This window comes from Phyllobates terribilis, unplaced genomic scaffold, assembly GCF_046119375.1.
Source record: "Phyllobates terribilis strain yellow unplaced genomic scaffold, ASM4611937v1 Scaffold_17__1_contigs__length_24005725, whole genome shotgun sequence".
In the NCBI taxonomy this organism is placed as follows: domain Eukaryota; kingdom Metazoa; phylum Chordata; class Amphibia; order Anura; family Dendrobatidae; genus Phyllobates; species Phyllobates terribilis.
In genome coordinates this window covers 21,193,226-21,219,864 of record NW_027362777.1, presented here as the reverse complement: position 1 = coordinate 21,219,864, position 26,639 = coordinate 21,193,226, and the positions used below count along the sequence as shown (strand labels likewise).

The 26,639-nt window shown below is 41.9% G+C and overlaps 3 protein-coding genes across 4 annotated transcripts in view; 2 read left to right on the top strand and 1 right to left on the bottom strand.

Annotated features, from left to right (window-relative positions):
- The window catches only part of LOC141176136 (uncharacterized), a 534,162-nt gene that overhangs the window by 15,367 nt on the left and 492,156 nt on the right, over positions 1–26,639 (top strand). The window lies entirely within an intron of this gene.
- LOC141176132 (uncharacterized) overlaps positions 1–26,639 on the bottom strand; it is a 725,229-nt gene that overhangs the window by 311,197 nt on the left and 387,393 nt on the right. The gene's annotated exons all lie outside the window — the stretch shown is intronic.
- On the top strand, positions 1,456–13,934 carry LOC141176163 (uncharacterized). The gene is made up of 5 exons (XM_073660160.1): positions 1,456–1,459; positions 6,581–6,604; positions 8,552–8,649; positions 8,843–8,933; positions 10,742–13,934. Exons 1-5 carry the CDS (start codon positions 1,456–1,458, stop codon positions 11,569–11,571), a joined length of 1,047 nt encoding a protein of 348 aa, XP_073516261.1. The 3' UTR covers positions 11,572–13,934.

The window sequence follows — 26,639 nt, the reverse complement described above, 5'->3', positions numbered from 1 at the left end:
GTACCTGACAAATTTGTAGCAAATACAAAAATTGCATTTTTACCACTAAAATGCCATATTTCCATGACTCAATGTTATAAAATTCTGTAAGGCACGTATGGGTTCAAATTATTCACTACACCCGTGGATGAATTTCTTAGGCAGTGGAGTTTCCAATATGGGGTCACCGGGGGGGGGGTGTTTCTGCCACCTCAGGGGCTCAGCTAATGGAGCCCAGAATCTATTCAAATGAAATCTGATTTTTACAAGCCAAAACCCAAAGTAGAAACACCGAACATGAGGTTATAGAAGGCATTAGTGATGAGCGAGTATGTTTTGTTAACCCTTTCGCCGAGTATACTCGGCCGAGCACCTATTATCTTCAGCATGCTCGGGCTTTAAGTTTTCGTCGCTCCGTGAACATGATTTGCGACTGTTTGACAGATTTAATACATATGAGGAATGCTGGAAAAACAGGCATTCCTCACATGTATTAAATCTGTCAAACAGTCGCAAATCATGTTCACGGAGCGACGAAAACTTAACTTAAAGCCCGAGCAAGCTTTAAATACTCGGTCCTCGGCCAAGTATACTCGGCGAAAGGGTTAACAAAACATACTCGCTCATCAATAGAAGGCATATTACCTAAGTGGTCCAGGGTACAGAGTGGGCGCCATGCTCGGTACCCTGGACCCCTTAGAGCAGAAGTATAAGGCATATTACCTATCTTGTCTGCTTGTCTACAGGTTTTGACCTGGCCCTCATGTTGAACACGTCCTCTAACATCTAACCAGCATCTTCTGGGCACTTCTCTCCACAGCCGGTCATTAAGCCCCTTTCTTATATATAACACTGTCTGCCATTGATCTGGTGTTGTGTCTATTGTTTCCCCTTCCCCTTCCCTCTCTTTGGAATACTCCGTACCTTACATTACACTTCCTTCATTAGTCATTGACTCTGTATCTTTACCAGAGGGATTCATTCCCTGGTCCCATCAGTTGGCTCGCCGCCTGTGTAGGGACACTTTATATCTATAATCCTCTTATGCTATACAATAAAGCTCACCTATATGTTATTATTTTTAGGCTACCCCAGGTTCTTTGACATGCTGCACTAGGCACTAGGTATATTGCTTTATACACTTGGCCTCATTCTACTTGTACATACTTGCTCCTTTGTGGTTCAGGATACATGTGTGTGTATGTATGTATAAATATTTAACTATTTGTGTATTACTCCTGCAAAAATAAAAAAAATTGGGTCTAAAGTAAACTTTTTGTGAAAAAAAGTTAAATGTTCATTATTTTCTTCCACATTCCAAAAATTCCTGTGAAGCACCTGAAGGGTTAATAAACTTCATGAATGTGGTTTTGAGTACCTTGAGGGGTGCAGTTTTTAGAATGGTGTCACTTTTGGGTATTTTCTGTCATATAGACCCCTCAAAGTGACTTTAAATGTGATGTGGTCCCTAAAAAAATGGGTTTGTAAATTTTGTTGGAAGATGAGAAATCACAGGAAGTTATAAGGGTTAAAAGTTGACCAAACCAAAAAAAATTTTGGTTCAAAAATTGTGCTGATGTAAACCAGACATGTGAGAAATGTTATTTATTAATTATTTTGTATGACATATATCTCTGATTTAAAGGCATACATGGTGGGGGCTGTAACCCCAACAACCCAGCAGCAGGACCGCTACCTCCGCCTTTGTGCAAGGAGGAACAGGAGGAGCACTGCCAGAGCCCTGCAAAATGACCTCCAGCAGGCCACAAATGTGCATGTGTCTGCACAACCGGTCAGAAACTGACTCCATGAGGGTGGTATAAGGGCCCGACATCCACAGATGGGGGTTGTGCTCACAGCCCAACACCATGCAGGACGCTTAGCATTTGCCACAGAACACCAGGATTGGCAAAGTCGCCACTGGCGCCCTGTGCTCTTCACAGATGAAAGCAGGTTCACACTGAGCACATGTGACAGACGTGACAGAGTCTGGAGACGCCGTGGAGAGTGATCTGCCTGCAACATCCTTCAGCATGACCGGTTTGGCTTGGGTCAGTAATAGTGCGGGGTGGCATTTCTTTGGAAGGCCACACAGCCCTCCATGTGCTCGCCACGGGAAGCCTGACTGCGATTAGGTACTGAGGTGAGATCCTCAGACCCTTTGTGAGACCATATGCTGGTGCGGTTGGCCCTGGGTTCCTCCTAATGCAGGACAATGCCAGACCTCATGTGGCTGGAGTGTGTCAGCAGTTCCTGCAAGATGAAGGCATTGAAGCTATGGACTGTCCCGCCCGTTCCCCAGACCTGGATCCGATTGAGCACATCTGGGACATCATGTCTCGCTCCATCCGCCATCGTCACGTTGCACCACAGACTGTCCAGGAGTTGGCGGATGCATTAGTCCAGGTCTGGGAGGAGATCCCACAGGAGACCATTCGCAAACTCATCAGGAGCATGCCCAGGCGTTGTAGGGAGGTCATACAGGCACGTGGAGGCCACACACAATACTGAGCCTCATTTTGACTTGTTTTAAGGACATTACATCAAAATTGGATCAGCCTGTAGGGTGTTTTTCCACTTTAATTTTTGGGGTGACTCCAAATCCAGGCCTCCATTAGTTAATAAATTTGATTTCCATTGATGATTTTTGTGTGATTTTGTTGTCAGCACATTCAACTTTGTACAGAACAAAGTATTCAATGGGAATATTTCATTCATTCAGATCTAGGATGGGTTATTTGAGTGTTCCCTTTATTTTTTTGAGAAGTATATTTTGTGAAGACCTGGGGACTCCTGTGGGCACAATACCACTCAGACAACACACGGTGAGGGTAAAACAGTGTGGCAATATTTTATTGAACCACAAAACAGGAAATAAACAGATAGAACCTGTGACAGTGTCCCCCCCAGCCTGTTTTCATGGACCATGCTGTAATCAGGCCTATGTCATCATTTTCTGTCCTGCATCTGGTGGGGGCATGTGTGTCTTTGTTCCTGTCTTCTGGGGGATTCCCTTAAATACACAAGTCTGCAGACCTGCTGGAGACTGGAGTTGCAGAAGATTCTTCATTCTTTGAATTGCCTGGACTAAATGTTTAAGGCGGTGGGGTGTGGGTATCTCTACCCAACCAGGGGGCTGATCCCAAGAGAAGGAGAACAATAAGATACATGTTTGAAGTTAGTTGGTGCTGTGCGAAGGGCAAGGATCTGTTGCTGAGGCCAGATCCTGGTGCCGTATATGGACTATTGGAAATCCGTGTATGAATGATTGGAGATCAGTTGCCACATGGGATTGTGATGTCTTGCCACTCTGCTGGATTTGAGGACTTAGTCTGAGACTGTTGTTGTATTTTCTTTGGCGTTGGATTACCGGGTGGCGCCCCGGATTTGTCCCTTTTTGTGTGTCTACCTTGAAGACTCTAAGGAACTATAGCTATGTTTGGTGTTATATTCTCCTAGTCCCAATAAAGGTTGTTGGATTTTTCATCGGCCTGCTCAGTAAACTACATACACTGTCTGGTGGGTGGCATTACACTGATTAAAATGATACTTGTGGTGATGAAATCCGTCCTGTGCTTGCTGTGTTATCTTTACTTTCAGTTTGGAGATAATGATATACATTTGCTTCAGGGCGGCCTGTGGGGGGTGCTCTATCTGGTGCTCTGCTTACATATTCATCTGTATACTCTTATGACAGCTCACTGTGCCTTCAATGACCTGCCTAGTTTACATAATGCATCTAGTAGTGCGGGGCTAGGTAAAATAGGAGGCAGGTTTTTCATTAACAAAGGTGTCATATTAATCAGTGTAATGTCGCCCACATGACTGTGTATGTAGATTACTGAGCACAATCCTGCTGACAGGTGCGCTTTAAATATCATAGTAACTAGGCAGCCACATACTGTGGAGTACTTGGGCATTCAGCCGAACTAAGTCAAACCTTCTGAGATGCCATGTTTGCTTTTGACAGCAGCAAGTGGTTAAACTGACAGGGTTTTTATTATAGCCGCACCTGTGCCATCCCTGTGGTGAACATCTATGTTCTGGAGCCCAAAAGAATTTTATTTTAAACAAACGTTTAACGTGTTAAAAAATAACAATGTGTCTTATGATTTTTGCATGTTTTTTTTTGTTTTACAAGAAATTTTGTTGACAATTTTCTTTTGAAACATTTTAATTTCTGTTTTTTTTTTCTGGTGTTTTTCTTGTAATATAAGAAAGCCTAAGGCCAGAAATAAACCACATAATACACTGTACAAGGAGACTTGGTGTCAAATAATTTCTGTCTGTGGTGTTTTTGCAAACAATAAAGCTTTTATAAATGCATCAAACTTCTGTGTGTGAATCAGACATGAGATCTAACATGATAGAAGATTACAGACTGGGGAAGACTGGAAACATACATATAGACGGATGATGATGTTGTCAGTGACGGACTTCGGTCAAATATGTTTCTAGAACCAAAGTAGAAAATGAAGATGCTGTTTTCCTCATGAAGTAGTAATTTCTCATGTAATGAATATCTCCTGCAGTATTACTAATGCCGATTCTAGTGTTGGTAAATGAGATGAGAATTAGCTTTATGGAAGATGAGTCTATAAGAAACGTATTCGGCTGCAGACTCCGAGGAAGAAACTGCTTGTGGTCTGTGGCCTAAAATATATAGGTTTTATTACTAGATGTAAAGAAGAAAACTAAATACCGTAAAATAATAAATCTCAGGTTTCACCTTATTATCTACAGTAATTGTATTATTACACAGGATTTTTATGATGTTACATTGGCTCATCTTCGTGAAAAGAGGAAAAGAGGTGTGCTATGAAGCAGTGATCACCCAACAATACTTCAATAAATTATTATACGTTATAATAAGTTACAATAAATTTTATTCATTACAGATATAAATACATACAAACAACGTCAAAAAACCCAAATAGCTAAAACACAAGTAAAATCAATATAGTGGGATTACCCTGTAATTTGAAGCCCACCTGCTACAAAAAAACATCCCTACTTACAACAGAACAAGCAGTACCATAATACAAGTGCCAGTATTATCCCGGGTGATCAATATCGTACACATGCATATTAGCTATGACTGCCTGACATTAGTATTCAAGGAGGTGTACTATAGTCCAAACAGATGAAGAGGGAAGTATGTACCTACTACAGCAGAGTATATATTGAAAAATACAAAAAGTCCCAAGCATAAATGAAGCCCATATAGAATATCCGAGCTGGCAAGTACTATATACTCACCACAAAAAAATACTATTCAGGGTATAAATAAATACAAAACTCTTTCATGCTGTAAGTATCCCTCCTGCACACAATAGCGCTAAGATCAATCACCTCCCTGAGCACAAAATCCTAGGCTGGGATGATGCAGGCGGGCATACAGTGCCCAACGCGTGTCTCCAATACACGTGGCTTCATCAGGGGTCTATGAAGCCACGTGTAGTGGTGACACGTTGGGCACTGAATGCCCGCCTGCATCATCCCAGCATAGGTTTCTGTGCTCAGGGAGGTGATTGATCTTAGCGCTGTTGTGTGCAGGAGGGATACTTACAGCATGAAAGGGTTTTGTATTTATTTATACCCTGAATAGTATTTTTTGTGGTATGTGAGTATATAGTACTTGCCAGCTCGGATATTCTATATGGACTTCATTTATGCTTGGGACTTTTTGTATTTTTCAATATATACTCTGCTGTAGTAGGTACATACTTCCCTCTTCATCTGTTTGGACTATAGTACACCTCCTTGAATACTAATGTCAGGCAGTCATAGCTAATATGCATGTGTACGATATTGATCACCAGGGATAATACTGGCACTTGTTGTATTATGGTACTGCTTGTTCTGTTGTAACTAGGGATGTTTTTTTGGAGCAGGTGGGCTTCAAATTAGTGGGTAATCCCACTATATTGATTTTACTTGTGTTTTAACTATTTGGGTTTTTTGACGTTGTTTGTATGTATTTATATCTGTAATGAATAAAATTTATTGTAACTTATTATAACGTATGATAATTTATTGAAGTATTGTTGGGTGATCACTGCTTCATAGCACACCTCTTTTCCTCTTTTCACGTGTATTTATGTGGTGTGCAGCATGTTGATCCCCTTTTTGATTTGGATGGTGCCCTCCATAGTTTAGTGTTTATACATTGGCTCATCTTCTCATTCAGATCTCTACAATATCAGATCCTCTCAGTGAAGATCTTCAAGATAAGAGAATTTTCCTGATTTACCCATCAAATTTGGATATGGACAGAAACAAGATGGCGGAGAGGATATTACACCTCACCCTAGAGATCCTCTTCCGGCTTACTGGAAAGGTGAGATATTCTGATAACGTCACATTACATCATTCTTATCTATGGGAATAACAGATGGACAGAACTGGAGAGGTGAGGACTCTGGAAATGTCTGTAGTGAGATTTATTAATGTGTCTCTCCATAACCAGGATTACACAGTAGTGAAGAAGACCTCTAGTGAGCGCTGTCAGGACCCTGTTTCTGAAGGATGGGGAAGACTCCTGAGCCTAATCACTGGGCCTCTACCTCACCCTCTGATGCATGAGGACATCAATGACCAGAAGATCCTAGAACTCACCTACAAGGTGATTGAGCTGCTGACTGGAGAGGTGATACTGCTGGGAATGTTGGGACATTATCCAGTAATGCTATGAAGGGATCTGGGGGATGACGGTATCGTTGTACAGTACAGACCAAAAGTTTGGACACACCTCATTTAAAGATTTTTCTGTATTTTCATGACTATGAAAATTGTACATTCACACTGAAGGCATCAAAACTATGAATTAACACATGTGGAATTATATACTTAACAAAAAAGTGTGAAACAACTGAAAATATGTCTTATATTCTAGGTTCTTCAAAGTAGCCACCTTTTGCTTTGATGACTGCTTTGCATACTCTTGGCATTCTCTTGATGAGCTTCAAGAGGTAGTCACCGGAAATGGTTTTCACTTCACAGGTGTGCCCTGTTAGGATTTATAAGTGGGATTTCTTGCCTTATAAATGGGGTTGAGACCATCAGTTGTGTTGTGCAGAAGTCTGGTGGATACACAGCTGATAGTCCTACTGAATAGACTGTTAGAATTTGTATTATTGCAAGAAAAAAGCAGCTAAGTAAAGAAAAATGACTGGCCATCATTACTTTAAGAAATGAAGGTCAGTCAGTGCGAAAAATTGGGAAAACTTTGAAAGTGTTCCCAAAGTGCAGTTGCAAAAACCATCAAGCGCTATAAAGAAACTGGCTCACATGAGGACCGCCCCAGGAAAGGAAGACCAAGAGTCACCTCTGCTTCTGAGGATAAGTTTATCCGAGTCACCAGCCTCAGAAATCGCAGGTTAACAGCAGCTCAGATTAGAGACCAAGTCAATGCCACACAGAGTTCTAGCAGCAGACACATCTCTACAACAACTGTTAAGAGGAGACTCTGTGCAGCAGGCCTTCATGGTAAAATAGCTGCTAGGAAACCACTGCTAAGGACAGGCAACAAGCAGAAGAGACATGTTTGGGCTAAAGAACACAAGGAATGGACATTAGACCAGTGGAAATCTGTGCTTTGGTCTGATGAGTCCAAATTTGAGACCTTTGGTTCCAACCACCGTGTCTTTGTGCGAAGCAGAAAAGGTGAACGGATGGACTCTACATGCCTGGTTCCCACCGTGAAGCATAGAGGAGGAGGTGTGATGGTGTGGGGGTGCTTTGCTGGTGACACTGTTGGGGATTTATTCAAAATTGAAGGCATACTGAACCAGCATGGCTACCACAGCATCTTGTAGCGGCATGCTATTCCATCCGGTTTGCGTTTAGTTGGACCATCATTTATTTTTCAACAGGACAATGACCCCAAACACACCTCCAGGCTGTGTAAGGGCTATTTGACCAAGAGGGAGAGTGATGGGGTGCTACGCCAGATGACCTGACCTCCACAGTCACCAGACCTGAACCCAATCGAGATGGTTTGGGGTGAGCTGGACCGCAGAGTGAAGGCAAAAGGGCCAACAAGTGCTAAGCATCTCTGGGAACTCCTTCAAGATTGTTGGAAGACCATTTCCGATGACTACCTCTTGAAGCTCATCAAGAGAATGCCAAGAGTGCGCAAAGCAGTCATCAAAGCAAAAGGTGGCTACTTTGAAGAACCTAGAATATAAGACATATTTTCGGTTGTTTCACACTTTTTTGTTAAGTATATAATTCCACATGTGTTAATTCATAGTTTTGATGCCTTCAGTGTGAATGTACAATTTTCATAGTTATGAAAATACAGAAAAATCTTTAAATTAGAAGGTGTATCCAAACTTTTGGTCTGTACTGTATGTGTCAGGTTCCTATAAGGTGTCAGGATGTCGCTGTCTATTTCTCCATGGATGAGTGGGGGTATTTAGAAGGACACAAAGATCTGTACAAGGGCATCATGCTACTTGATGTTCCTCAGCCCCTCACATCACCAGGTAATAGACGGGACTAAATACACACGGCCTATAATTATCTGTATGTAAAGAATGAATTCAGTCCCTGTATGTGTTTCCTCCAGATCTATCCAGTAAGAGGACAACACCAGAGAGATGTCCCCATCCTCTTCTTCCACAGGACTGTAAACAAGAAGATCCCAATGTTCCTCAGGATCATCAGGTAGATGGAGAGAAGGTGTCATGTGTTCTCCCCTATGATGTGTAAATGGCTGTGAAGGTCTTGTGCTCAGTCTTGTTTTATCCACCAGTATTATATGTTTTATACTTGTGTAATGAGAAAGGTGGAGATGGCAGGATTAGAGCTGATCGTAGATGTGATTTCTTCTCTCTCAGATTTTTTTTTTTGGTTTCAGGGTGAAGATCTGACCAATATTAATATTACAGAGACATATGTGAGGGGTGATGAGTGGTGTAAAGAGGAAATTCCTACATATGACTACCCAGGTGAGTGCTGACCACTAAATGCAGAGAAGTCACTGATTATTCTCAGTCATCGGCTGTGGTTGATTTATCATTAGTGTAGGGTCGGCTGAATCACAATCGTGTGATCACCATTTTGCCTCTAAACCACAACATTCTCCACCCAAAACTTTTCAAATGACTTTGGGATTTGAAAGCCCTTTTCTATAGAACTTAAAACCTGGACAATCCACCTACGCTCTGGGATTATAAAACGCTGACCGTTACCTGCCCAGATCTGTAATTTACAAAGCCAAGTGACAGCATACGTAGAATGTGCTGACAAGTTAGAAAATTACTTGAAATAAAATTATGATGGGCATCTTAAAGAAAGCGAAGGCTAATGATGATGCTGTTGGCTTTCTAGAATACTGATATCTTATTGGATGAATCTACATTGTCTATTGGTCATGAGTGCCTTGACACAAGGAATGCGACACTTTTAGCCAATGCCCTGTATATGTCTGTGTGTGGTGGCTCTTGTAGCAATGACTCCAGTAGCAGTCCACTCCTTGTGAATCTTCCCAAAATTTTTGAATGGCTTATTCTTAACAATCCTTTCAAGACTGCGGTTATCCTGGTTGCTTGTCCTCCTTTTCTACCACACTTTTTCCTTCCACTCTGTGAACAGCCAGCTTCTTTAGCAATGACCTTTTGTGGCTTACCCTCCTTGTGGAGTGTGGCAATGACTGCCTTCTGGACATCTGTAAAGTCAGCAGTCTTCCCCATGATTGTGGAGCCTACTGAAACAGACTAAGGGACCTTTTTAAACGCTTAGGAAGCCTTTGCAGGTGTTTTTTGTTAATTACTATAATTTACTGAGATAATGACTAATGACTTTTGTGTTTTCATTGGCTTTAAGCCATAATCATCAACATTAACAGAAATAAACACTTGAAATAGATCACTCTGTTTGTAATGACTCTATATAATATGAGTTTTACTTGTATTGAAGAACTGAAATAAATTAACTTTTTGATATTCTAGTTTAGTGAGAAGCACTTGTATGCCTCTGTAGCAGTCAGAGTTGAAAGAGAGAATCATAGATCAAAGAGACTTCAGGACATCAGCTTGGTAGCATGGCTCCATCCAGAGAGACACAGATTTGAATTATACATGATTCCGGCCTAAGGGTACATTGCCCTGACTGGAAGGATACGAATCTGCTCCATTGACCATCACAGAGACCATGGATACATTTGAGGAGACCAGGTTAAGTCACCTGGCCCTATGTATATGTTGTTTGGGGTTGCCAGGTGGGACCCTCCGGTCGCCTGGAACCCATGGAGACTTTCGGAGAAACCAGATTGGGACCCGCCAGTCATCTGGCCCCATGGAAATTCTCGGAGACCAGGGTGGGACCCTCAGGTCTCCTGGCCTTATTCCTCGATGAAATGTCAGCTTCCTAAGCTTGCCGCTACCTCTTCTGTGTGGGGGCCCACCTAAAGCGGAGGGCCACTGGTTGAGATAGTTGGCCCTGGATGTTCCAAAGTCGCAGCTGTTCTACTCCGAGGCGGGCCAGCGGAAGAGTGAGACTGTAATTTTGCACTACCTTGGGTATTCCTGAGACTGTTCTATGTGTTTATTGTTTGTTTAGTAGTTCAACAAAGTATTGCCACGCTGTTTTACCCTCACCCTGTGTTGCCTGAGTAGTATTGTGCCCACGGAAGACCCCAGGTCTTCACAGTTTCTTATTAGACTATGAACTGTCACTGTTTTGGTGAAATGTTCAAAAATATAAAATTCAAGGATATTTTTTGTTCAAAACTAATAATTGGTTTTATTCTTGGCAGATGACTGTACCAGGAGATCAGAGGAACAGCTGACATCTTCAATTTTTAAATCAGATGTTCTTGAGATCCCACAGGATACAATTGCAGTGAATGCTATTACTCCAGATATACCATCATTCCTTCACAACAAAGATCTGTCATCTGATCCTTTGAAACAGGTCCTGTCTTCTGATTTATTACCAACTACTAAGGAAAATCAAAGTCACACAAGGGAGAAGCCTTTTTCATGTTCAGAATGTGGCAAATGTTTTAACCAGAAATCAGATGCTCTTATACACCAGAGAACCCACACAGGGGAGAAGCCTTTTTCCTGTTCAGAATGTGGGAAATGTTTTAACGATAAATCATATTTTGTTAAGCACCAGAGAACTCACACAGGGGAGAAGCCTTTTTCCTGTTCAGAATGTAGGAAATGTTTTAACCAGAAAGGGTATCTTAATAGTCACTGGAGAACCCACACAGGGGAGAAGCCTTTTTCCTGTGCAGAATGTGGGAAATGTTTTAACTGGAAAAATAATCTTGTAATACACCAGATAATTCACACAGGAGAGAAGCCTTATTCATGTTCAGAATGTCGGAAGTGTTTTAACGATAAATCAAATTTTGTCAAGCACCTGAGAACTCACACAGGGGAGAAGCCTTTTTCCTGTTCAGAATGTGGGAAATGTTATACACAGAAATCAAATTTTGTTAAGCACCAGAGAACTCACACAGGGGAGAAGCCTTATTCCTGTTCAGAATGTGGGAAATGTTTTAACCAGAAATCAGATGTTGTTATACACCAGAGAAGTCACACAGGGGAGAAGCCTTTTTCATGTTCAGAATGTTGAAATTGTTTTAACTGAAAACTTAAAGGAGTTGTCAACTACTAGGACAACCCTTTGTCATTCATGTTTGACCTCGTTAGAATAAAAACACTCATAATCACCTTCAGTGTCAGTGCCGTTCTACTTGTGTTGAGACTCGCATTTCCACGGCTCATGTGAGGTTGAACATCAACAGGAAGCCAGGGCAGCAGCTGCTCTCCGACTTCCTCTTACTGTCCCCACCTTCGAACAAACCAAACATTAACGCCAGCACTGATTGGGCGCCAGGCTCCCAACAACCTCACATGAGCCTTGGGAACATAAATGCTGACACCGCTGGATTGGGAAGTTTGTCTAATTTTTTTTCATTTTAACAGGATCAAACATGAGGAATGAGGAGGGGTTGTCAAAGTAGTGGACAACTCCGTTAAACATGAAAAATCCCACATAGAGGCTAGTTATTATCATACTTAGAGTGTAAAAAATTATTTTCTGGAAAATCGTATTCTGTTAACCATCAAAAACAACAAAGACGGGGAGAGAAACTATATATGTTATTGACAAACTGTACAAAAACAGATAACAGACGGTTGTATAATTAAATGAGAAAGATATTACTTTAAAACTGACTGTATTTTTGGAATATAAGACACACTTTTAGCAAGAAAAAATCCTGTGACGGAGGAGAACAATGACACAGCGTCCTTCCTGACCATTGAAAGAACTGCTCTGTCTCCTTCATCCCCACACTTATCTAACTGCTTGGTGCAGAGCAAGAGAGGAAGGTACCTGCACAGAGGCTGCACGTCCTGCGTGAGCAGCCGAAGAACCTTCCACCCGACTAGCTCAAGGACCTTTCAAATCATGTAATCAGTCAATTGACCTTGAAGGAACAACAAAATTGCATCATGTACAGTACAGACCAAAAGTTTGGACACACCTTCTCATTTAAAGATTTTTCTGTATTTTCTTGACTTTGAAAATTGTACATTCACACTGAAGGCATCAAAACTATGAATTAACACATGTGGAATTATATACTTAACAAAAAAGTGTGAAACAACTGAAAATATGTCATATTCTAGGTTCTTCAAAGTAGCCACCTTTTGCTTTGATGACTGCTTTGCACACTCTTGGCATTCTCTTGATGAGCTTCAAGAGGTAGTCACCAGAAATGGTTTTCACTTCACAGGTGTGCCCTGTCAGGTTTAATAAGTGGGATTTCTTGTCTTATAAATGGGGTTGGGACCATCAGTTGTGTTATGCAGAAGACTGATCGATACACAGCTGATAGTCCTACTGAATAGACTGTTAGAATTTGTATTATGGCAAGAAAAAAGCAAATAAGTAAAGAAAAACGAGTGGCCATCATTACTTTAAGAAATGAAGGTCAGTCAGTCCGAAAAATTGGGCAAACTTTGAAAGTGTCCCCAAATGCAGTTGCAAAAACCATCAAGCGCTACAAAGAAACTGGCTCACATGAGGACCGCCCCTGGAAAGGAAGACCAAGAGTCACCTCTGCTTCTGAGGATAAGTTTATCCTAGTCACCAGCCTCAGAAATCACAGGTTAACAGCAGCTCAGATTAGAGACCAGGTCACTGCCACACAGAGTTCTAGCAGCAGACACATCTCTTCAACAACTGTTAAGAGGAGACTTTGTGCAGCAGGCCTTCATGGTAAAATAGCTGCTAGGAAACCACTGCTAAGGACAGGCAACAAGCAGAAGAGACTTGTTTGGGCTAAAGAACACAAGGAATGGACATTAGACCAGTGGAAATCTGTGCTTTGGTTTAATGAGTCCAAATTTGAGATCTTTGGTTCCAACCACCGTGTCTTTGTGCGACGCAGAAAAGGTGAACGGATGGACTCTACATGCCTGGTTCCCACCGTGAAGCATGGAAGAGGAGGTGTTATGGTGTGGGGGTGCTTTGCTGGTGACACTGTTGGGGATTAATTCAAAATTGAAGGCATACTGAACCAGTATGGCTACCACAGCATCTTGCAGCGGCATACTATTCCAACCGGTTTGCGTTTAGTTGGACCATCATTTATTTTTCAACAAGACAATGACCCCAAACACATGAAAGTCATGAAAATACAGAAAAATCTTTAAATGAGAAGGTGTGTCCAAACTTTTGGTCTGTACTGTATATACAGTGTATGTGTATGCAAATGTGCAGAGTCACCTCTGCTTCTGAGGATAAATTTATCCTAGTCACCAGCCTCAGAAATCGCATGTTAACAGCAGCTCAGATTAGAGACCAGGTCAATGTCACTCAGAGTTCTAGCAGCAGACACCTCTCTTCAACAACTGTTTAGAGGAGATTATGTTCAGCAGGCCTTCATGGTAAAATAGCTGCTAGGAAACCACTGCTAAGGACAGGCAACAAGCAGAAGAGACTTGTTTGGGCTAAAGAACACAAGGAATGGACATTAGACCAGTGGAAATCTGTGCTTTGGTCTGATGAGTCCAAATTTGAGATCTTTGGTTCCAACCACCATGTCTTTGTGCGACGCAGAAAAGGTGAACTGATGGACTCTACATGCCTGGTTCCCACCGTGAAGCATGGAGGAGGAGGTGTGATGATGTGGGGTGCTTTGCTGGTGACACTGTTGGAGATTTATTCAAAATTGAAGGCATACTGAACCAGCATGGCTACCACAGCATCTTGTAGCGGCATGCTATTCCTTCTGGTTTACGTTTAGTTGGACCATTATTTTTCAACAGGACAATGACCCCAAACACACCTCCAGGCTGTGTAAGGGCTATTTGACCAAGGAGGAGAGTGATGGGGTGCTACGCCAGATGACTTGGCCTCCACAGTCACCAGACCTGAACCCAATCGAGATGGTTTGGGGTGAGCTGGACCGCAGAGTGAAGGCAAAAGGGCCAACAAGTGCTAAGCATCTCTGGGAACTCCTTCAAGATTGTTGGAAGACCATTTCCGGTGACTACCTCTTGAAGCTCATCAAGAGAATGCCAAGAGTGTGCAAAGCTATCATCAAAGCAAAAGGTGGCTACTTTGAAGAACCTAGAATATAAGACATATTTTCAGTTGTTTCACACTTTTTTGTTAAGTATATAATTCCACATGTGTTAATTCATAGTTTTGATGCCTTCAGTGTGAATGTACAATTTTCAAAGTCATGAAAATACTGAAAAAAAATCTTTAAATGAGAAGGTGTGTCCAAACTTTTGGTCTGTACTGTAGTTTCCTCTTTTATTATGTATAACACCCTCCCTTATTACATACCATCCTCTCTAGTTATATATGGTGCCGTCTCTTATTATATATCTTCCTCTGCTGTTATGTATAGTGCTGTCCCTTACATAGCATATTCTTGTTGTTTTTGTCTGTCACAGTGCCCTTTTTTATTACACCGTCCTCTCTTGTTAGATATAAAATGATGGCTGATGGAGCAGCCGGTGATCAGAAGACCAGTCCATCAGCTCCTCCATAAGAAAAGAAGCTTTCCCATGATCCATCAGCCATCATTGCATTATATATCTAACAAAAGAAGATGGTATGTAATAAAGACAGGGGGCTATAGATAATCCGCTTTGTAAGGGACGGTGCTGAACATAACAAGAGAGGGCACCGTGTAATAAGGGGTGGCAATATACTGTACATAATAAAGGAGACTATGTAAGAGGTATATATGTGTGTGTGGCTATATATACATTTGTAGCTTTGTCGCTATAAAAGGAGGGGGGGGGGGCAGATACATTACACTTCGGTTTAATTAAGATGAATAGTATAACACTCAGGAACGTCGGCTGATCTCCCAAGCCGCACCAGAGGATTCCGGTCGACAAGCGCTCCGGGTCAGAGGCAAGCAGCAGCACAAAGAAGGCTGTCCGGTGAAACAGGATGGTGGATGTGAGAAAGCAAGAGATGAAGGGAAAATGGGTGAGCTTCATCATATAATAAGATGTATTAAACGAAGGAGAATGGATCAAACGCTTACAATGTGTATTGGAAAGCATTTCATGTGTACTGAGCTGTTAGGAATAGATTATTGTCACATCTTTGCGACAAGCTATACTAAGTGAAGGGCTACGTGCTAATCTTTAATCTATACTTAAAATATATCCAATGATACCAAAAAAATGTGTTGCATATGCTGCCAATCGAATATGAGCTCTTTGTATATATGAATTGTGAAAAACGCGCTAAATATCTCAAAAATAAATGAATAACTGCTCATTGAAAAAACAATTTTAAAATAAATAATTGATAAACGAGATCATCTGTCATTTGTGGATCCTGGAATATTATTAATCATGTTAAAATCTCAATGAATTAGTTCATAAATATAGATAAAAAAGGGATAAATAAAAAAGGGGGGAGGGGTTGATCCAAGGATTAATTAAAAACTGATAAGTGGGAATACAAATTATTAAAGGAATATATCTGTGATTTCAATGTAAAAAGTTAGAGATGCGGTAAGAAGTAAATGCAAAACTGAAAAATATAGAAATAATTGCAGTATTTCATATGAATATAAACCAATATAATATATAGGTAAAGGTTCCAAAAACAGTGTTTCCTACCTTCTGTTATCTTCTGGCACTAATGATCTGTGCCATATGAAAATTATGGATATATCCGTATGATGATCCTTTTGTTCGCTCCTAAATTAACTGCCCTGCAGAGCGTTCCATGCTGCTCAATAGAGATCCTGGGAAATATCCTGCAGAGTGTTGCACTATGCTCAATCAAGATCCTGGCAAAATGCCAGAAAAAGTACATCCCGTTGTGCCGGGTACTGGATTGTGTGTCCCAATCTTAGGTGCACTCGTGTGGTGTATGTATCTACAATCCACGTGGTGGAGAAGGAGCTGAGCGATATGAATGCGGTGCCGTCTGGCCACCGTATATTGCACAGTGATTCCAACAGGCTGCTGCCTTTGCAGGTAAGTGACATCACTCAGGCAATGAATCACTCAGGCAATGAATTCCGGAGTGAGTACAGTTCTTACGCGTTTCAGCGGTTACGACCGCCTTCATCAGAGATGGTGCCTGTTACCTATGGGGGTGTTTATATAGGTGCCTGTCAGGGAAATATTGTCAGGAAAATGTTCTTCCATATTTGCCTGACATAGATGTTCACCCCCCTCCCTTATTCCCCTTTTTCTCAGCACAAAAGCCCCAATTAATACAGTTCAGAGATGACAATCTACAATGTATTCCTGCAAATTATCACCCACAGCCAAAATAGCTTATACAAACAACTGGCAGCCAAGAGGTGCCACCAAGCTACTTAGGATGCAATTAGTGTCAAGATCACAGTAATTTGTGTGTGATGGGGAAGGTTTGCTTTCCCCGAACTTAAAAAAGAAACCTCCAGCCACTTTGTCTCCGATATGAAATATTGTATGTTCCATAATTCTAGCGGGACCCATATTTTTAGTGATAGCAACAGCCCAGGAATGTATCCATAGTTTTCCATGGCTGTAAGCAAAATCAGGGAGATGCAGCGCAAAAACACCAGAATAGCAGACTGCAGCTATGCGATGTGTAGTCTGTAAATGAATGTAAAATCATAATAGAAAATATGATATCACTTTTGGGCTTCTGGGATCAACGAGCGATGAGTTATTGCAGAAGTTAGCATTTTTAATAAAAATGTACAGGCTGGAGACCGGCCCACATGATGTCACCAAAGGGGGCGTGTGGACATATCTCCCCTTAGGTATAAGAGAACACATGGACAATACAAGAGCACTCATTGCCAGGGGAGTAAAAGGATTATAAACACCTGGTCGTGTTCGATAATGCTCAAATCAAGCTGAGGAGCCCCTCCTCCACCTATATTGAATCGTCGCATTGTTCTGTTTCTTTTGTCCTGTAATTGTTCCCTCCCCCAAAGCCATATACGCTACCAAAACGCAGGCGTCCGTCCAGGCCTGCATTATACACTGCTCAAAAAAATAAAGGGAACACTTAAACAACAGAATATAACTCCAAGTAAATCAAACTTCTGTGAAATCAAACTGTCCACTTAGGAAGCAACACTGATTGACAATCAATTTCACATGCTGATGTGCAAATGGAATAGACGATAGATGTAAATTATTGGCAATTATCAAGACATCCTCAATAAAGGAGTGGTACTGCTGGTGGGGAACACAGACCACATCTCAGTACCGATGCTTTCTGGCTGATGTTTTGGTCACTTTTGAATGTTGGTTGTGCTTTCACACTCGTGGTAGCTTGAGACGGACTCTACAACCCAAAGAAGTTGCTCAGGTAGTGCAGCTCATCCAGGATGGCACATCAATGCGAGCTGTGGCTAGAAGGTTTGCTGTGTCTGTCAGCGTAGTGTCCAGAGGCTGGAGGCACTACCAGGAGACAGGCCAGTACACCAGGAGATGTGGAGGGAGCCATAGGAGGGCAACAGCCCAGCAGCAGGATTGCTACCTCCGCCTTTGTGCAAAGAGGAACAGAAGGAGCACTGCCAGAGCCCTCCAGCATGCCACAATGACCTCCAGCAGGCCACAAATGTGCATGTGTCTGCACAAACAGTTAGAAACCGACTCCATGAAGGTGGCATGAGGGCCTGACGTCCACAGATGGGGGTTGTGCTCACAGCCCAACACCGTGCAGGACGCTTGGCATTTGCCACAGAACACCAGGATTGGCAAAGTCGCCACTGGTGCCCTGTGCTCTTCGCAGATGAAAGCAGGTTCACACTGAGCACATGTGACAGAGTCTGGAGACGCCGTGGAGAGCGATCTGCTTGCAACATCCTTCAGCATGACCGGTTTGGCAGTGGGTCAGTAATGGTGAGAGGTGGCATTTCTTTGGAGGGCCACACAGCCCTCCATGTGCTCACCAGAGGTAGCCTGACTGCCATTTGGTACCGAGATGAGATCCTCAGACCCCTTGTGAGACCATATGCTGGTGCGGTTGCCCCTGCGTTCCTCTTAATGGAGGACAATGCCAGACCTCATGTGGCTGGAGTGTGTCAGCAGTTCCTGCAAGATGAAGTCATTGAAGCTATGGACTGGCCCGCCCGTTCCCCAGACCTGAATCCAATTGAGCACATCTGGGACATCATGTCTTGCTCCATCCACCAACGTCACGTTGCACCACAGACTGTCCAGGAGTTAGCGGATGCTTTAGTCCAGGTCTGGGAGGTGATCCCACAGGAGACCATCCGCAACCTCATCAGGAGCATGCCCAGGTGTTGTAGGGAGGTCATACAGGCACATGGAGGCCACACACAATACTGAGCTTCATTTTGACTTGTTTTAAGGACATAACATCAAAGTTGGATCAGCCTGTAGTGTGTTTTTCCACTTTAAGTTTGGGGGTGACTCCAAATCCAGGCCTCCATTGATTAATAAATTTGATTTCCATTGATGATTTTTGTGTGATTTTGATGTTAATAATCAGTCTATCATGCAGCCAGCAGCAACCGTGCGGGGCGTACACCCATAATTCTGGAGCTGGAATTCGGCGGTGTGACGCCATACGCTTTCTGTGTGCTTGCTAATGCCCAAGGAGTGAGTAGTTTGGATTGTGTGCTCGCGATTCCGGACGAAACACTGATAGCGTGACGGCACGGTGAGATATTGCGTGATCTCCCCGTTGTCGTCCCTGCGGTTGATCCCTGACAGTGCCTGTTACCTATGGCAGTGTTTATATAGGTGCCTGTTACCTATGGCGGTGTTTATATACACATATGGTCAAAATTGTTGGTACCTCTTGTTTAATGAAAGAAAATCCCACAATTGTCACAGAAATAACTTGAATCTGACAAAAGTAATAATAAATTAAAAATCTATGAAAATTAACAAATGAAAGTCAGACATTGCTTGTCAACCCTGCTTCCACACAATTTAAAAAAAAATGTAACTGATGGAATAGGCCTGGACAGAAATGATGGTACTCTTAACTTAATATTTTGTTGAACAAATCACCGCAATCAAACGATTCCTGTAACTGTCAAGGAGACTTCTGCACCTCTCGACAGGTATTTTGGCCCACTCCTCATGAGCAAACCTCTCCAGTTGTCTCGTGTTTGAAGGTCGCCTTTTCCAGACGGCATATTTCAGCTCTCTCCAAAGATGCTCAATAGGATTTAGGTCAGGGCTCATAGAAGGCCACTTCAGAATAGTCCAATGTTTTCCTCTTAGCCATTCTTGGGTGTTTTTAGCTGTGTGTTTTTGGTCATTATCCTGTTGCAAGACCGATGACCTGCGACTGAGACCAAGCTTTCTGACACTGGGCAGCACATTTCTATATAGAATCCCTTGATAGTCTTGAGATTTCATTGTACCCTGCACAGATTCAAGACACCCTGTGCCAGATGCAGCAAAGCAGCCCCATAATCGAGCCTCAACTATGTTTCACAGTAGGGAGTGTTCTTTTCTTGATATGCCTAATTTTTCGGTCTGTGAACATAGAGCTGATATGCCTTGCCAGAAAGTTCCATTTTTGTCTCATCTGTCCGTAGGACATTCTCCCAAAAGCTTTGTGACTTGTCTACATGTAGTTTGGCAAATTCCAGTCTGGCTTTTTTATGATTTTTTTTTCAACAATGGTGTTCTCCTTGGTCGTCTCCCATGAAGTCCACTTTGGATAAAACAACGACCGATGGGGCGATCTGACACTGATGTTCCTTGAGCTTGAAGTTCACCTTTAATCTCTTTAGAAGTTATCCTGTTTTTTTTTTTACCATTCCTATTATCCATCTCTTTGATTTGTCATCAGTTTTCCTCCTGCGGCCACGTCCAGGGAGGTTGGCTACAGTCCCATGGATCTTAAATTTCTGAATAATATGTGCAACTGTAGTCACAGAAACATCAAGCTGCTTGGAGATGGTCTGATAATGTTTATCTTTAACAGGCTTGTCTATAATTTTCTTTCTAATCTCCTGAGACAACTCTTTCCTTTGCTTCCTCTGGTCCATGTTGAGTGTGGTACACACCATGTCACCAAACAGCACAGTGAGTATCTGTAGCCCTATATACAGGCCCACTGACTGATTACAAGATTGTAGACACCTGTGATGCTAATTAGTGGACACAACTTGATTTAACATGTCCCTTTTGTCACATTATTTTCAGGAGTACCATCATTCCTGTCCAGGCCTATTTCATGAGTTTAAATTTTTTTTTTAATTCTGTGGAATCAGAAAAGCAATGTCTGACTTCCATTTGTTCATTTTCAAAGATTTTTAATGTATTATTACTTTTGTCAGATTCAAGTTATTTCTGTGACCATTGTGGGTTTTTCTTTCATTAAACGAGGGGTACCAACAATTTTGACAACGTGTGTAGGTGCCTGTTACCTATGGCAATGTTTATATAGGTGCCTGTGACCTATGGCGGTGTTTATATACTATATAGAAAAGCTCCTAATTTATGCTTCCGACAAGGTTTTTGGAGATGGAAATGTCATTCTCCAGCAGGACTTGGCACCTGTCCACACTGTCAAAAGTACCAATACCTGGTTTAAAAACAACAGTATCACTGTGCTTGATGGGCCAGCAAACTCGCCTGACCTTAACCCCATAGAGAATCTATTATAGAGAATATATGGGGTATTGTCAAGAGGAAGATGAGAGACACCAGACCCAACAATGCAGAGGAGCTGTTATCAAAGCCACCTGGGCTTCCATAACACCTCAGCAGTGCCACAGGCTGATCCCTCCATGCCACATTGCCGCATTGATGCAGTAATTGATGGAAAAGGAGCCCCGACCAAGTATTGAGGGCATTTACTGAACATACATTTCAGTAGGACAACATTTTGGATTTTAAAAAACATTTTTCAAGCGGTTGTTATAAATTATTCTAATTTACTGAGATAATGACTTTAGTGTTTTCATTGGCTGTAAGCCATAATCATCAACATTAACAGAAATAAACACTTGAAATAGATCCCTCTGTCTGTAATGACTCTATATAATAGATCCCTCTGTGTGTAATGACTCTATATAATAGATCCCTCTGTGTGTAATGACTCTATATAATAGATCCCTCTGTGTGTAATGACTATATAATAGATCCCTCTGTGTGTAATGACTCTATATAATAGATCCCTCTGTGTGTAATGACTCTATATAATAGATCCCTCTGTGTGTAATGAGTCTATCTAATAGATCCCTCTGTGTGTAATGACTCTATATAATAGATCCCTCTGTGTGTAATGACTCTATATAATAGATCCCTCTGTGTGTAATGACTCTATATAATAGATCCCTCTGTGTGTAATGACTCTATATAATAGATCCCTCTGTGTGTAATGACTCTATATAATAGATCCCTCTGTGTGTAATGACTCTATATAATAGATCCCTCTGTGTGTAATGACTCTATATAATAGATCACTCTGTGTGTAATGTCTCTATATAATAGATCCCTCTGTGTGTAATGACTCTATATAATAGATCCCTCTGTGTGTAATGACTCTATATAATAGATCCCTCAGTGTGTAATGACTCTATATAATAGATCCCTGTGTGTAATGACTCTATATAATAGATCCCTCTGTGTGTTATGACTGTATATAATAGATCCCTCTGTGTGTAATGACTCTATATAATAGATCCCTCTGTGTGTAATGACTCTATATAATAGATCCCTCTGTGTGTAATGACTCTATATAATATATGAGTTTCACTTTTTTGAAGAACTGAAATAAATTAACTTTTTGATGATATTCTAATTTAGTGAGATGCACCTGTATATACCATACTAAAAGCCTAAAGAAAATAGGGGAAAGGGGGGAGGGAGAATAAAGAATCCTAAAGAATAAAATATAAAGTACACGTGCGGTCTGGTTATCTAGTACGTGTTTTGCATAAGATGAGACATCGGTGTATTCACTGGGACTTTTTGATACAAATTTAAGGATTTCGTCCTTTATTTTCTTATCAGGATCTGAGGAAGTGTCTTCAGAATTATTGCTTTCTTCATCCACAGGCAAATGACAGTAAACGCTATTTGAATGAAACTCACTATATGATTGATTAGGTGATATGGATTCCGTCTTCATAAATGGTATATAGGACTCCTCGTATACTCGTTCTCTGTATTGCACTCACAGATATTGTAATCCCGTGTCTGCGGTCACTATTACTGAATGAACCGGTTTAGGGGACGTAGATGTAAAGTTGTTTCCTATTGTTATCTGTGTCCCTGAGAAAGGTGTTGTCCTCTGCCTGTGTTCACATTCTGCACTTTGCCCGGCTCTGGCTTTACATGTGGCTTATCAATATTCACCTCACTCATTGACTGCAGGGAAGAGCTGAGACATCGCTGTGCTGGAGCCAGAATTGCTGGTGACCTGTCCTGTATGTCTGTGGGAGGACAATAGTAACATGGTTTCTAAGGTTGAAGGAAGACTAAGTCCATCTAGTTCAACCCATAGCCTAACATGTAATGTCCTAGGTCTGTGCGTTCCTCTATGTATTATCAGGATCAGCGCCAACACTCAGCTGTTTTCCAGCTGCCGCCATCGATAGAAAACACCTGAGTGAGGACAGCAGAGGCGCAGGGACTTCCAGCAGCACAGGGACTTCCAGCAGCGCAGGGACTTCCAGCAGCGCAGGGACTTCCAGCAGCGCAGGGACTTCACAGCGGCTGTTAATCAGCTGGATGAGATCTGGCAGGCTGACGGGTGGAGGGATCCAACCTGCATGGGAGAGGGCACCATGCATGCTCGGCCTATAGAGAGGGCTATAAGGATGGATATAGATACCAGTAATGCTATCGCCTAGGGGGCGCCATACTGACCATCAGAGGGACATATATTTTGAATGTGGCATCATTTATAATAGGTTTAATTTACAAAAGCATTTCTTTACATGATGTCCACAGTATTACCTATATGTTCTATGGTGGCACCACCCCTTTAAGGAGACAGTCGTAATTGATCTTTGGAGAGCCCGTCCTCCTAATATATACCAATACTCCTGCTTCTCGTCCACATTCTCCTCTTTGTGGAGAACGGATTTGTCTCTTGGAAATGAACGGATGCCGGGTCTTATATCTGACATCAGCTCCTGCCCAGAGAGCTATCCCATCATTCTCCTCTGTGTCTCCCTAAGCTTAATCCCCCAATGCAGTACAGACCCACAGGGAAATTAACCCCTTTTAGTTGCAAGTTATGGATCTTGAGGGGAAAATTGAAGGGGAACTAAAGGAGAATCTTGTGTTATTAAAAATACAACTTCTATTTCATATGTATGAAAAGCCATGAAGGCCGACCTTAGAGGAATATTTAGAACAAAATCTCAGCAGCTGAATCTCGGACTAAGCAGCAGGATCCATTGGTGTTTCAGGAATTGGGCGATGCAGAGAGTGCGATCATTACAGATCCAACGCCGGCTGCGCGAAACAGGCTGAAAGCAGCTCAGGACCTGCTGAATCAGGGAACATTGCAGCTGCAGGAAGGAAGAAGATGTTTCCCAAGATGCACTATTGTGAAGAGGGAGATAAAGCAGGTCACTTATATCTGTGACAGCTGCCACCCAGAGGGACTCCTCCTTTATATCCAGTCTGCAGACTAGGGAGGGTAATGTGGTAGAGTCCACAGTGGACACACTGAAAGTGTTAGAAGAATACTATGCAAAGCTGTATACTTCTCAGTTTCAACCCTCAGAAGAACATACCCAGACCTTCCTAGATAAAGCTCAGCTCCCCGTCCTTTCCTTAAGACTCTTAAATGAATCGCTTTGATGTAGAAGAGCTAGAATGTGCACTGAGCTCAATGACCAACGATAAAGCATCGGGAATGGATGGTCTTCCAGTGGAAGTAGATAAGAGATATAAGGAAGTATTACTACCAGTATTATTGGAGGTATACAATTCGAAGGGGGATCATTGCCACATCCATGCACGAAGCCATAATTACAGTGTTACCTAAACAAGGCAAAGACCCCCAGCTTGCCGGTATCTTATAGACTCATCTCTCTTTTAACAGTAGACATCAAACTTCTTGCTAACAGACTTTCAAAAGTAATTTCAATAATACACCCCGATCAGTCTGGGTTTATGTCAAATAAGTCCACAGCGATCTCAGAAGGCTTTATATTAATATACAATCAAGGGCTGATAATATTGGTCATAGGGTGATCCTGTCTTTGGTCCCAGCTAAGGCCTTTGACAGTGTAGAATGACAATATTTGTGAGCTACAGTGCGGCAGATGGGCTTTGGTGACAAATTTATATAATGGGTGCAATTGCTTTATTCGGACTCAAAGGCCAAAATAAGAGTGAATGTCTCTATGGCTAATCGATTTTTGTTGCACAGAGGTACAAGACAAGGATGCCCCCTGTCTCTCTTATTGTTTTCAATAGCAACTGAACCTCTTGTGGCAGTAATTAGTAAAATGTCTGAGATAAATGGATTTAAATATGGGACCAAGGAAGAGAAGGTGGCACTGTTTGCCGATGATTTACGATTATTCCTTGGGGATGCTCGGGGGTCTCTGGAGAACATGATGATGACTATCTTTAGCTGACTTATTCCTTCCAAAGACGATACTAAGGACTAGGGAGCACTTATTATGGGTGGAGAAATGGCCATTCGGGCAAACAGGAAAAGGAAGGAAAATTAAAAAAAAATGGGGATGATCACCATAATTACAATAAAACGGCAAGGTTCCAGCAGACTGACTGATCCAACTGTTAGGCCATGGCTTCACTGTCAGTATTTGGTCAGTATTTTTCCTCGGGAGTGGGAGCCAAAGCCAGGTGAGGAACAATCAGAGAAAAGGTATAATAGAAACAAGTCACCAATTCTGCATTTATCACCCACTCCTGGTTTTGGCTCCCACTCCTGAGAAAAAATACTGACCAAATACTAATAGTGGGGCGGTGGCCTTAAAGACAAACTCAGCAAGAAGTAAGAATGAAGTCGCAACAAAACACTGAGCTGCAACAAAACACCTTAAAATTTGAGATTGATTAGTTCTTTCTGTCTGACCATTGTTTTCAGGGTGGTAGGCACAGGAAAATAAATGAATTCCCAGTTTATTACAAAAAGCTCTGCAGAATTTGGAGACAAATTGCACTCCCCTATCAAACACAATGTTAAGAGGGATCCCATGTAGCCTTATTTTATGAGAAATAAAAAACATGGAGAATATCTCTGACAAAGGAACAAAATGAGCCCGTTTACTGAATCAGTCAACAACCACCCAAAGACAGTCTTCCCACCAGACAGAGGCAAATCCGTGATGAAATCCATGGACAGATGAGTTCACTGTCTTTCTGGAATTGCAATGGAGCCAATACTCCAACCAGACTGTTATGACAGACTTTAGTGTGTGCGCAAGCTACACAAGCAGATACAAAATCTTTAATATAATTATTCATAGATGGCCACCAAAAAAGCCTAGTAATAGCTTTCTGCATAGCTGTCAACCACGGATGACCACTCATGATTAAATCATGAAACTCCTGAAACAGACGCAATCTTAGGTATACAACTACAAATAATTCGGGCCTAGGCGTGGCGAAAGGAGCAAACGATTGGACTTTACGGATCTCAGCTTCAACCTCCAAGGATATCACAGAAACCACAATGCCCTCAGGGAGAATGGAGGTTTTGGAGGAGAAACAGAACTAAAACTGCTTGGAAAGTGATAGAGAAATTGAATCTAGAGAAAAAAAAGCACCCTCTGGCCTGTCTAGGAGTTAGCCATTTAGCTGATTCAATATACGCTAAATTCTTCTGGTCAGTGACCACAGTGATTTCATGAACTTCTCCCTCCAGAAAATGTCTTCAAACCTTAAAGGCTAATTTAACAGTGAGTAACTCACAATTCCCAACAGCAGAATTTATTTCAGCAGATGAAAATTTTCTTGATAAAAAAACACATGGCCGCAAATTGGCCAGAGTCTTGGAACACTGACATAAAAAGGCCCCTACCCCGACCTCCGAAACATCCACCTCCACAATGAATGGTTCTTGGAGATGGGGTTGGATTAGAACAGGAGCAGACAAACACTCCTTCAATTTCTCAAAAGCCCTCATAGCATCCGGTGGCCAAACCTTAAGATCTGCCCCCTTATGTGTGAGGTCAGTAATCTGAGAAAAGAAACCTAAAGAATTTCCTATAATAGTTG